This window comes from Polyodon spathula, chromosome 3 (assembly GCF_017654505.1).
Source record: "Polyodon spathula isolate WHYD16114869_AA chromosome 3, ASM1765450v1, whole genome shotgun sequence".
In the NCBI taxonomy this organism is placed as follows: Eukaryota; Metazoa; Chordata; class Actinopteri; order Acipenseriformes; family Polyodontidae; genus Polyodon; species Polyodon spathula.
Genome location: NC_054536.1, coordinates 84,623,056 through 84,636,843, shown reverse-complemented (window position 1 = coordinate 84,636,843; position 13,788 = coordinate 84,623,056). Strand labels below are relative to the sequence as shown.

The 13,788-nt window shown below is 36.9% G+C and overlaps 1 protein-coding gene across 4 annotated transcripts in view; it reads left to right on the top strand.

The window, feature by feature from the left end:
- LOC121313535 (microtubule cross-linking factor 1-like) overlaps positions 1-13,788 on the top strand; it is an 82,831-nt gene that overhangs the window by 3,724 nt on the left and 65,319 nt on the right. For all 4 annotated transcript variants that reach the window (XM_041246198.1, XM_041246197.1, XM_041246196.1 and 1 more), the window contains exons 2-3: positions 5,412-5,636; positions 6,650-6,808. In XM_041246198.1, coding sequence (XP_041102132.1) covers positions 5,412-5,636; positions 6,650-6,808 — 384 coding nt within the window. The remainder of the gene's footprint in view (positions 1-5,411; positions 5,637-6,649; positions 6,809-13,788) is intronic.

Sequence of the window (13,788 nt, the reverse complement as noted above, 5' to 3'; positions counted from 1 at the left end):
TAAGTAAACCACAGTAATGATATTACTATATGAAAACGTGTCTCTTGACACTGTTTATTGTGCAGAAACCATAATACCACTGTTTCTACCTGGAAAATCCTTCTGGAGTAGATAATGATCATGATAATTAATCTATACAGAAACACAACTGAGCAATACACAGAATATATTCTTGTAGGATAAATAATAAGTAAAAAAAAAATACATAAAAGTAAGGGGATTAAAGTGGCCAAGTCAAGTACATCATTAGTAGTAGAAGTAGTGCCTGTTAAATACAAAATGGAGGGGTATTTTAGACCCTATTGTGCATTGTTTCACTTCGACATTTTATATCTTTTTTCATAGCACAGTTGTTTTTATAATACCATTTTTTATAACATCATCCCTTTTTTAGGATATCTTGAAACAAAGCTCTCTCTCTACAGCAGTTAATGCACAGTGTAATATTTCTTAATGCTTGTAATTTAAGGTTTAATTTAAGTGTTCTATTACAGTACATGACTGGGTGATACAACAGATTCAGAGGATACAATGCTTTTAGTATTTTCAGCTTCCTTGTTTATGGTAAATTGGTTATAATTGATCAGCTCTTTTTAAAGGCTTATTTTGTATTCGTAAATGCATCATGTACTAATATGTATACATTTTTAAAGTATTTATTCATTGGCACTCAAATTGTCTCCATTTTTAAAACTTACATTGTCAACATTGTCATTCTTTAAATTAACTCAAGATTCGTTTTAACATATTTGTTCAAGTATATACCACAGAATAATTTTGCTTAAAACATTTGACTTCATATGATGTCTTTAAAGAAGTGATAATTGCCTCTAATTAGCACAGGCAAAATGGTCACTGCTCCTCTTTTTTGTGTTCAATATCGTCTGGTTATTTGCTTGTTTTTCCTTTCTTTTTTGGGGGGATATGAAAATATTTGCTGCACTATTTTTGCTGCTGCTTCCTAGTACCTAGTAATGCCATGGGTAAGCTGCAATCAGCAGTCAGATCATGTGATCCATTGCACAGGTACCAGGATGCATCAGCATATCTATGGCACTGCATTTAGAATATTTTCAAATCTTGAATTAATATAAAGCATATATTCAAATTAGATATAAACAAATAGATATGAAAGCATTGATTTATGCTCCTTTAAGCAGCCAGTGTGGGTTTTGAGATTTATGGCAGAGATCTTCAGTCACTACATTGAATTGTCCTTGATCCTGCAAAGTACCATTTGTTTCCTTAACATTTAGCAGAAATAAAATTAAATGAACAGTGGGACTGAATACATTATTTTAAGCTCATTAGATTTGCTTATTTCCAAGGATCTGCAAAAACATTTAGCTTTTTTTTTTTTTTTTTTAATGACGGTTAAAAGTAGAGGCCAGGGGAACAGTTCTAAGGGTAGCTATGAAAAAAACCACTAGTAAAACCACTGTCAGTTTTGCAACAAAACACAATAAAATAATCATACACCAAATTTGACCTTTAAATGAAAGTACTGAAACAAATAGGCCCAGATTGTAATAAAGCCTAGTGAAAACATAGCAAAGCCCAGAGAGGCATAGCAATAATAACAATAACTATATTAAGCCAACATGGGAAACAACTGGAAACTATTGTAGATGCATAGTATAACCATCATAAAAGCATAGGAAAACTGCTAGTTACAGTGTATATTTACTGTGGTAAACTTTTCTAAAGGTCAGTAGGAAACTACAGTAATTTACTTCTGGTTATAAAAACACTAAAGTAAATACCATGCAGGTTTGAATCCTAAAGGAGTTTTTAGAAGACAAACAGCAACACAGTGCAGTTAGAAAAAGACTCTTTTCAGTTTAGTTGATTCTTACTAAAATAGTGTGTTTTCTTCACAGCAAAAATATGCATGCTGTATATTATTCAAACTTAAGACTGTAATACAGTTTATGTTGTTGATGTCCAACTACATTTATGGGAAAAAAAAAGCTCCTGCTGTTTTTAAGAGATTTTTTTTTTTTTTTTATGGAAAAGCTGAGACGGTCATTAGAATCAACAAATTAACATGAATTATTGTCTAGTTGTGACCATAAAACTGTCACCATAAAGTCTGGTAATACCACACCTCACATGTGTCATATTAAATGAAATAAATATTACAGCCTTTTATGAGATTTGAATTACAACATGAAAATGTGAAACCAAGACACAGTGCTAGTCTGTAGTAGAAGTAGATCATTGAAGGATGAGTCACACAGCTTGGATGTCGCCTTTACTGGAGACCTCGAGGAGGGCGTCACATTGGCTTTGACACTGTCAGGGTGGGGGTTGGGAAACCAGCAGGGACCATTTCTCCTCATCGCTCAACAGTGAATCCTTCTGGCCATACACCAAGCGCATTCAGAGTGGATAAGAGGCAGGGCTGATCTCTGTTCTCCGGGATCGGTAGCCCACCCACCTCTGCTCTGGATTGCTTGGCATAAAATCGATTCTGGCTTTAGACTTGTGAGATCGGAGGACGCTCATATGCCCGCAGAACGTCTGTGCTGTGAGGGACTCGCAGCGGTGAGCAGAAAAAACATAATTGAACATTTCAAATAGGTGGAAAATGAATTAAAAATAGTAATTGGTCACTCCATATTCCTCACACAATCCGTATTCCATGTCTTCAATGGCAAAGGTGTGTTTTTAAAAAAACACACACTACGTTTTTTGAAGACATTTGTTTATTTGGCATGCATTTAAAAATGCACACTACTTTTAGAAAAATGTACACTACTTTTAGAAAAAATGCACACTACTTTTAGAAAAATGCACACTACTTTTAGAAGACACTTGTTTTCGTTTTGCACTTCAGGGCCACCATACATCATTATTCCTTGCATATCCCAGGAGCTGGGATGTTATTTTTTTATGTATCTTGTGAACCTATCATCATTAATACTTGTTATTGACATTCATTTGTACAAATTAATTATGAAGTTTTAAATTGATATCTTATCTATTGTAGATAAATGCCACATCTATTATGCACAAATTCCTTCTGCTTTATTTTAGACACCATAGTCACACTAGGTAAATTAAATAAATATCTATGTATTTTGCACCATGTTTTAGATCTGATGCAACCAGGCACAAGACACTGAGCTATCTTGAATTAGGGTCAAACACACTCATTTATGTTATTTTTATTTACTGGTTTATTAACTGGTTAGATAGGAAATGTTCAGTAAGAATTAATGCCAGTCTACCATAAGAATGACAAGTAGTGGAAATGTATTCCATGTCTGCTTCACTACTGTAATACAAGAATCCAAGCATTGAAGTTAATCAAACAGTTTGTGTGACTGACGGTAACAAAGAACTAACATGACTCAATTCAGATAAAACTGTGATGTGTTGTGATCTTTAACCCTGGCTGCACCACCAAGGAATCGACATGATATGATAATACAATTCATTATCGTTTTTACACCTCTGCTGATTTTGATAGGATTTATTGTAAAACAGAAATGAATTAATCATAGCCATCAATTGGATTTCTAAATGAATGATATCAAGTACAAAAGTTAGTATGAAAATGTTGCTATAATAAAAACTCATTTCTGCATCTCCTAACACACAGTGCACATGCATGTAATACATAGGCGAGAAAAAAAAAGCATTCTATGAACAGACTTTTTAAATGAATATCCCAAAAACGTGACATTTTTTTAAATACTGAATTTTTACCATCTGTTGGTTTATCACGTCTGCCAGCAGAGCAATCCCATGACCTTAACAATACTGGCCTATTGCCAGAGTGCTCGCTCTGCATTCAGATAGACAGTCTGTTAGCTCTGATTTGTGGATTTGTGTTTTGAGTGACAGGCCGCCAATACTACCTTGCCACAGTTTATTTTTCTATCCCAGTAAATTAGACATTCAGTCAATAAAGTGGGCTCTGAGTGTAGTTGCCTCCCTTGGAGCACCCCCCCCTCTTCTGATCTTCTGATGCAGGCCCTGCCTTAAGTCACCAAAAACAAATGGGACAAACCACATTCACTATTTTCAAATAATCTCAAGAAATGGTATATAAATGTCAGGAAAAAAACTACAATGATAATCATAATGACTGTCTTACAAATCAATCAAATGAGAAAGTACAGAATGTTATATGTCTATTCTGAGTTCAGGCCTCAGTGTCTTTGATGTTTTTTCAAAGTCATTATGTTTTTGGAGACAATATACAGTCCATCTTAATTCACAGGGCTCTTGGATTTCTGCTGGGCTTGATAACCACTGTTCCTTTCACACTGCTGTTGGAGACATTGATATTAACACTGGTAGAAACATTTTGCTATTATTGATAAACAGCCTCAAGCATAAAAGACCCAAGGTTGGTATACAAAACAGAAAACTAGATAAATGGCTCATTTTTTTCAGTAATTTTTGTTTTTGGTATGGAAACACGTGTTGAAGTACACAAAGAGGCAGCAAACTGTTCAGGAACAAGCTGTCATATCATAAACACCATATGTACAGAAAAGCAGGGTGTTTACAGATAATATGTTTGTTGGCAAAACTAATTGTGCTACAATGGTGTGTTGGCTGTAGTCCACACTATATAGTAGATCTTGCAGAGAATGGATGAATATTATTTTAGAAAAACTATCCATCCCTAGACCAGACACAAAATTGAATCGTTTACCTGAGCATCGAGTTGCCACAATGGGTACCGGAAATGGTGTTGTCTTTCTCGGGAGTTGTGGGTATTCACTGACAGATGGGAGAGATGCAGGAATTGACTTTCCAATGCCCAAGATTTATTTACAATATATTTAGATTTGTAATTATAGTTACAGGTAGCAGCCACTAGGAACTTCCAACAATGGTAACGACTAGTACGGGGTCGAGCAGACCAAAGTCACGTGACTGAACCAGCAATGGTACAGCGTGCAATTGTGAACACACAGTCTGGATTGTAAATAAAGATTTAAAAATGCAAAATAAAACACTGTGGAAAAAACAGCCAATAAAACTGCCTATAACTACAATGTAAACAACCCAGTCCTGCTCCCACGAAAGCAGGAGGTACCCTGCAGTACTCTATGCTGACACACCCTCTGTATACTTTTGCTGAATTTAAAATGTGAAATAAAACTGTGTTACAGCAGAGCATAAAGTTAAAAGCATATTGTCATACATGCCAACAGTCCCTATATGATCAGGCAGTCCCGATTTCCTAGCAAATGTCCTGTGTCCCGATGCATAGGAAGAAAGTCCCGATATTTAACCATAGAGAAAAAAAATAATTTATTCTGCATAGTAGAGTTAGTGAAAACCACACGCTGTGCTCTTCGTGCGGCTGACACACCTGCTGATCACTAACTTATACAAAGGGAAGAACGCTTCATTATGTCTGTTTTTACTGGAATTGTGTTGTGCAGGATGAAGTGGACGAGCTGCGAGCCGAGATGGAGGAGATGCGGGACAGCTACCTGGAGGAGGATGTTTACCAGTTACAGGAGCTCCGACGGGAGCTGGACCGTGCCAACAAAAACTGCCGGATCCTGCAGTACCGCATCAGGAAAGCTGAGCAAAAGAGTTTGAAGGTGGCACAGACCGGCCTAGTGGATGGGGCGCTTGTCAGGAGTTTGGAGCAGGACTTGAAGGTAATTTGTGGTGTTCAGATTTTACAGCAAACATTGTTTCTTATCAGTTTGGATTTTTTAAAATTAATTACCGTATCTGTGTTTGGGGGTAATCTAAAACAATGTATACTTTACCTGTATTCAAGTTTTTCTTTGCAGTTATGTTTAATTTGGCATTTTATTGATCTCATCTAGCACTTTGTTAAGTAGTCTCACCAGTGAAGAGGGCAAATTCATGTTTCACAACTTTGAGATAGTGATGGAATGACAATTATTTTAACCTAGTTTGTCTGTGGTGCTTATCAGAGCTCTGATTGACCTCTGGAACTCACTGTAACCAGGGTTACTATGGAAATAGGTTTGTTTTTCTCTACACTGTTTAATCTTAAAAAAAAAAAAGTTGAAGTAATTTTAGCTAACAAAATTTATTTATTCTGCCATACACATCCATTCATTATATAGGTCTGAAATGTGCAGTTTTGAAAGAAACATGTTTTAGCAAATGTATTTTCATTTAAAACCCTGACATCTGGTACTACACTAGGTTAAAGAAATCTCTGTTTGCTAGCCTCATTTCACCTAGCTGGGTCAGTTTGCACCCCATGCCACCGAGGAAGGGTTAAAAACTGCATATTTAGGACCTATGTAGCTAATGGGTAAGATGTATGGAATTGTTTTGTAGATGCAACCGCTTTAATGATAGACATTAATAAGCTCAGTCATATTTGGAACTAAACCCAACTAAAACTTTGGGGTGAAGGTGGGAGGGCAGAACAAATGTGTTTTGGATAAATTAATGGAGAGTTCTTTAATCGTGGTTGGTGAGTAATTGTTTATTTTTGGAAGAATATTTTCCTTCAACTCCTGGGGAAGGGAGTGATGCACTGAAACCGTCAACATCAACATCTAACTGGAATCCTTGGAGTCGTGTGGAACAGCAATTGGGATGATGTTGGAGGACAGGGCCGAAACAAGGACATGGCTAAAACAAAACGGGATCTTTTCTAATCATCCATTTGTGTTTCTGTGATCAGGTAGCCAAAGACGTCTCCGTCAGGTTGCACCACGAGCTGGAGAGCGTGGAGGCGAAGCGTACCAAAGCAGAGGATGATAATGAGCTCCTCCGACAGAAGATTATCGAGGTAGAGATAGCCGAACAGGCCCTGCACAACGAGCTGGACAGGATGAAAGAGGTAAGTGGGGCCTTCTGAAAACCTTCTACTGGAAGCAATGGTTGTCTTGACTGGTAGAGCCCAGATGGTGGCCATCATTGTGGAGGGTGATGTATGGAGAAACCAAGCAGAAACATACTGTACACATTTGTTGAAAATAGTTGGTATCTGTTTTGACAGTGCTTAGATTTCTTAAAGGAATTGTAGTTAACAAAATAATTCCATAAGTATTGCCCTGTGACACTGTTTAAGGTGTATAGTTTTTTTTTTTACAAACTCCCTCAAATTACATCCTCACACTGACAACCTTCCTTTTCTCACAGAACAAAGCGAAATGGCATACAAACATGCATCTTGAACTCCTGGACAGTGATTTTGTGACGTAATAGAAAATGAATTATAAAATATAGTACACAACAAGGATGCTGCGAACATTAAATTAATCTTAAAAAGTTTGTTTTCTGTGTTTTCTGACTTCCTAAAATTCAAATAAATCCTACTCAACATTGTAAATGAATGCGATGTTCAGAAACTCAACAAACTCCTCAGTGAATTCTATGCCGCAGTGAGAATGTCAGAGGGAGAGTTCTATGCCAACATTTTTTTTTAATAACTATACGCTATGGACTTCAAAAATGCTTTCCTCACTTTCTTTTTTGACTGAAACAAATATGGACTGCACACCTTGGCTCATAGTGAGAAATTAAAGACCCCTACGGTTTCAGGCATTATAGTCCCCTTTTGGTAACTATAGTTCTGCCCTCGGAGGCCATAGTTTTTCACTATGATCCTCCTCGCCAGTCCATATATATAGTCTTGTATCTTGTAAAGCGCTTTGTGATGGTGGTCCACTATGAAAGGAGCTATATAAAAATAAAGATTAAAAAAACTATATATATATATATGTGTGTGTGTGTGTGTGTGTGTGTGTATATATATATATATATATATATATATATATATATATATATATATATATATATATATATATATATTGTAGTTAACAAGCAGTAAGCCTCTGTGTTGTTTATTGCCTAAGCAGGAAACTAAGTTGCCAAACGTACTTTTAAAATGTACAGACTGAATGATATTTAATTGCTGAGTGAAAGTTCCAAGTATTGTTTGTACACTGGGACACATGGGCTTACATTTAGGGCAGATGTAAGTGTTGAGTCAACTTCTTTTGTGCATGTGTCCTGTTAACCTACTGTTGTTGATGCCTTGATCCAAACAGTATACTTATCAGCAATACTTGCTTATTTGGGTCAGGTTAAGCTAAGGGGGAACAAAGACAGACATTTAAACCAACACTGTAATTTCTTAAGCACTTGAATCCTGATTCAAGGGTTTTGCGTCTGACAGAGGACCATGACGGGAAGGTTTTATTACAATTAGAAACCAGTAAATAGTGCCTATTGTCATTTGAACCTCAAATTTACCGATTTATTTACCTTTTTGATGTTCTGCTTTGCTTCTCTTTCACTTTGACTGAATTGTGTCAGTATGTCATCAGAGCCTCTATGAACTTGACCAGTCTTAATCTGTGACCACATCCCTGCTGGGTGCGAGTGAGATCTCAGAGGAAGATTTGCCAAAGACTGCATGACTCAAGCTTCAAGTTTATTAACAAAGACAGAGGATGCCCTGTAGGAGAGTGATCTCAGTCAGCTAAGTTACAATGTTACTTGGACACAGCACAGGGCTCGCATTGACCCGTCATAAATCCAGGAGGAAAGGGGTTGTATTAAAAAAAAGAAACGCTGAATGATTCTGTCATAAAGATTTAATACAACAATCCAGGGATGGATAACTTTGAGCATGCTCAGTCTCGTCCACCATTCTGTATATAAGATTGGTGAATTGGCTATTGCCTTACTTTTGTTTTTTTTGGGGGGTGGGGGGTGTCCTCCAGAATGTTGGTTCAAAAGCACCTTAAAGCAGTAAAAAGAAGCAAGAAAGCAGGGCACTATTATTTAATTGAATCTATATATGTCTAATTCGCTTCCCAGCCTATCTCATTTGCAATACAAGGGACTTTTAAAGATTTTGTAAAGTGTTAAAAAGATGGTCTGCTGCTTAAACCCCCTTCCTGCAGCTGCCAGGTGGTGTATGTGTGTGCTTTGGAAGCATTTTGCATGGCCCCTGATTGAGCTTGAAGCCTGAGTCAAAGAATAGAGCCCAGATAGGATTGCTAGAGTGGCAGAAAGGACTGGAGTCCCCAAGAGAAGGCTTGGCCTGGGTGAATAGCATAAAGCAACATGAGGATTAAAGGACTAGGCAGCAGCTGCTGGGAGTTTTCCCACAAGAGCCGTTATGAAACTACTTGGTAGTCCTAAGAGGAGGAAGAAAAAATGGGATTTATTTCCTATTGCACAGCCATATCGAAACAGCTGACACTTTTATTAACACTGTGGAAAGGCATTAATGGAGGCATTTTACTTTAACCTTGTAGAGAAAGATGGACAGCTGCTTTTTTATTCAATGCTGCTTTTGTATGCCTATAATCCAATCTTTTTTTTCACACTAGTGAAAAGGCTGATAGTATTCATGAATGGAAATCCATTGGGAATTTGTATAAACTGTCAGTTCATCCATCTGTCTTTTATATATTCCCAGCATTGTGTTTTAACCTCAATATTTATTTATTTATGTATACATGTATTTATTTATAACATACAGTGTTCTTTTTAATCTAGGTTTATCTAGGCACTTTTTCAACATCAATGAAAGTAACAATTTAGGGGAGTGACTTGAATTCGAAGGAGAGTTTGAATCAGGGTTTTATTTAAATTGTGATGTGTTGTTTCTTGTGGGGGTTCTAACATTCAGATAGTTCGCCAGCCACCGCCACATAAATGGTATAATCATCATTAGAAGGCCTGGTGCAGGTGTACTGGGTTTGTGTTTAAAAGTCATAACCTTGAGTCATACAGTTGTCTATAAAACCAACAACAACTGCCATCACATCCCTCATCATAAGAACTTTTGTTCACCCTTTCCTGTTTGGACGCTAAACTACAAAGACTGCTACTCTGGTGAACAGCAGTAATGTCCTGTTTTTTGTTATTAATGACTATGCTGATGCTTCTGCTATAACCTGTACTGATTTTTATATTGTGTTGTATTTCACTGAGGCAACTTGACAGTAGTAATAATGTTTTTATTAAGACTTGAATGAAACTTGATTCAGGGTCTTTTGTCTTCCTTTCTCTTTTTCTGTTGAAAATATAGGTGTGTCTTAGATTCAGGGATGACCGAATTTTGAATAACTATAGTATATATATTTTAACTCTCATTAGCAGTCAACAAATTTCCTTTTTCAAAGAATTTAAATTTTACACATTTAAAAAATGTGGTCAGTAAAATTAGCTGCTAGGCGGGCCTCGCATCCTAGCATGAAACAGGGTAGTTCATGTGTTCAGTTGATTTAACAACCTCACAACAGCATTCCTGTAAATGGGCCCTCCTTTGGAATATATACACAACCGCAGGCCTCATCCCTGTATATAAGACAGCTGCTGTGGCCAGGCCAGGACCAGAAGGGAAATGGAAAGTTCTCTCACCAGGCATCCATGGTGATTTATTTATTTATTTATTTTTAATAATCAACCAGGAATTAAAACATACTCCCTGGATAGGCAACCAAGTCTGGCCTTGAGATTAAAAGATTTAATTGAATTCTGTCCCACTGAAACCCAGCTTGGAAAACGTTACAAAAATGTTATCAGCCAGAGTATACACTACATTGCTGTCACTACATCGATGACTTAAATTGTAAGCTGTGTTTACTGAATGTTGAATGTTTTTCTCAGAATATGTTAATGAGGATAAAAAAAACCAAAAAAAACAAAAAAACTTAAACTCAGCCAGCGTATTGAGTAGTTGATTATTGACAACTGCGACAAAGAGGCTTTTTCTGGCAGGCTTACTAAATCAGTCACTGAAATAAAAAAAACAAATACTACAGAGTAATGTTTGTTTTAAATATCAAAGCTGTGTAAAGTACTGCTGTCTGAGACCGACAACCTGAAGTATAATTAGATGATAATAGCACATCTTTGCCGCTCCTGCCTTGGCACTATTGATATTCTGTTTTAGAAAGAAGGGGGGTTGATTTATTATTATCTTTAGATTTTTTTACATCACATACAAAGTGCAGAATAGTTAACAGTTTACTCTCCACAAACCTTCTGAGTGCAGTCATTCAGTAAATCAGCTTTAGAATTTTCAATCTGTCACAATAATAGTGCTTTCAGAGTGAGAACTTTTGAGTTTAACTTTTGTGGGCAATAGAATTGAGATTCAGTTCCAAGTAAAACCCCCTTTTTATTTCCTAATAATTCTAGCAAATGATTCTAGCTATACTAAGCCATTGTTTATTTGTCAGTGAAGTTCCTACATTATCTGGCTAGCATACTGAGTTTTAGGCATCATGAATTAACCTGTGTTAATACTTTTTTCAGTCTTGCTTCATCTGACAACTGACACACAGACAGTGATACAATAAATCTAATATACTTTCCTGCTACAGCATAAAACCATAGATATAGTATCACCAAGCAACAGATTTGTTGAAAAAAGTAAGTGTTGGAAACGCATCACCCTGTTGTAAACATTCAGAACCAGAAGGGAGCTTATAATAATAATTGGAAGACTTAGTTCATCCTCTTTTCTCCTTTGAAAAACTTTAGTACACCATTCCAGAAGGGTGGGGCCTCCCACCAGTGTGGGATGCGCTCAGCATGTATTGTTGCAGTCAGCAGAACTAATATGTGAAAGTTTTATCTGTGTGGGCACCGGGATTTTTATTTATTTATTTATTTTTTAATCTCTAGAACCAGATCCTTATTGTTTTCAAATTCACAAAGCTGGGAGGACAGAAAGCAACATTGAGCTCTCTCTTTGTGTCCCTGTCTCCCTGTTGGCTCAGCAGAGCTTGATGAAGGAATTTGACCTAGTTAGTATCCTCTATCTCTCTCTCGCTCTCTCTCTCTAGACAGGCTGGAGGCGAATTAAAAGGACATCGTGGTTCAGCCCTGCGCTTGTGCAGCACCATGCAGCAGCTGAGTGTGCAGGGTTCCTTCTAGTTTTCTGTAGGAAAGCACCACGCCTTGTTCACTTGGCAACTAACTTTTTTTGTGTTTTGTTTTTTTTAGCAGTCCAGAGTTTTGAAGACAGTACAAGCAATTCCTTTAATGAAATTCAGGTGAAACATTTATTTTAGGGAAAGAGCTGCTTTGGAAGAGCTTACACTGACCCACGATGTATGTATTATTCCTTCTACAGCAATACTATAATAAATAAACAAAGAAAAACAAAAGAAAGACAAGCTCCTTAAGCTCCTTAACTGCCTGTAGTACTGTTTGTTGATAAACCACAAGCACAGAGTTGGGTGGGATGTGGAGAAATGAGGTAAACGAGATAGTGGCACCAGGGCCTTTTGGACTACATTTCCATAAAGATGGTAGCTATTTATATATTTTTTCTATAGAAACAGCTACATTTGTGTAATAAAACAGAGTATGATCTATTACCCAGGGGTTTTTCTTTTTGGTTTTTATTTTCTATATTTAAATTTAATTTTGTAAATCTAATTCTGTAGTTAATAATATTGTTATTTGGTTATATCACCAAGAAGTTCAAGTAGGATGGTATCAGACAGACCCTACACTGAGACTAACCAGTCCTAGCTTTGAATAAGGACTGGAGTAGGGGTGTCAAATATACGACCCGTGGGCCGGATTTAACACTCACCAAAAACAAAGACATAAAGATAAAGACAAAGAATATTAGTGACTGCTACTGCTGCTTCCTGATACCAAGGAAAGCCGCTAACCAAACCGCTAACCAAGATCATGCAGCAGTCTCTTGACACAGGGGTGGTACCGACAGACTGGAAAATTGCAAACGTAATACCGATCCACAAAAAGGGAAACAAAACTGAACCAGGTAACTACAGACCAGTAAGCCTGACTTCTATTATATGCAAACTTATGGAAACTATAATAAGATCCAAAATGGAAAATTACCTATATGGTAACAGGGTCCTGGGAGACAGTCAACATGGTTTTAGGAAAGGGAGATCGTGTCTAACTAACTTGCTTGATTTTTTTGAGGATGCAACATCGATAATGGATAATTGCAAAGCATATGACATGGTTTATTTAGATTTCCAGAAAGCTTTTGACAAAGTCCCACACAAAAAATTAATTCTCAAACTGAATGCAGTTTGGATTCAAGGAAACACATGTACATGGATTAGGGAGTGGTTAACATGTAGAAAACAGAAAGTACTGATTAGAGGAAAAACCTCAGAATGGAGTGTGGTAACCAGCGGTGTACCACAGGGATCAGTATTAGGTCCTCTGCTATTCCTAATCTACATTAATGATTTAGATTCTGGTATAGTAAGCAAACTTGTTAAATTTGCAGACGACACAAAAGTAGGAGGAGTGGCAAACACTGTTGCAGCAGCAAAGGTCATTCAAAATGATCTAGACAAGATTCAGAACTGGGCAGACACATGGCAAATGACATTTAATAGAGAAAAGTGTAAGGTACTGCACGCAGGAAATAAAAATGTGCATTATAAATATCATATGGGAGATACTGAAATTGGAGAAGGAATCTTGACTCAGAAATGTCTTCATCTAGACAATGTGGGGAAGCTATAAAAAAGGCTAACAAGATGCTCGGATACATTGTGAAAAATGTTGAATTGAAATCAAGGGAAGTAATGTTAAAACTGTACAATGCGCTAGTAAGACCTCATCTTGAATATTGTGTGCAGTTCTGGTCACCTCGCTATAAAAAAGATATTGCTGCTCTAGAAAGAGTGCAAAGAAGAGCGACCAGAATTATTCCGGGCTTAAAAGGCATATCATAAGCAGACAGGCTAAAAGAATTGAATCTGTTCAGTCTTGAACAAAGACGACTACGTGGCGACCTAATTCAAGCATTCAAAATTCTAAAAGGTATTGACAGTGTCGACCCAAGGGACT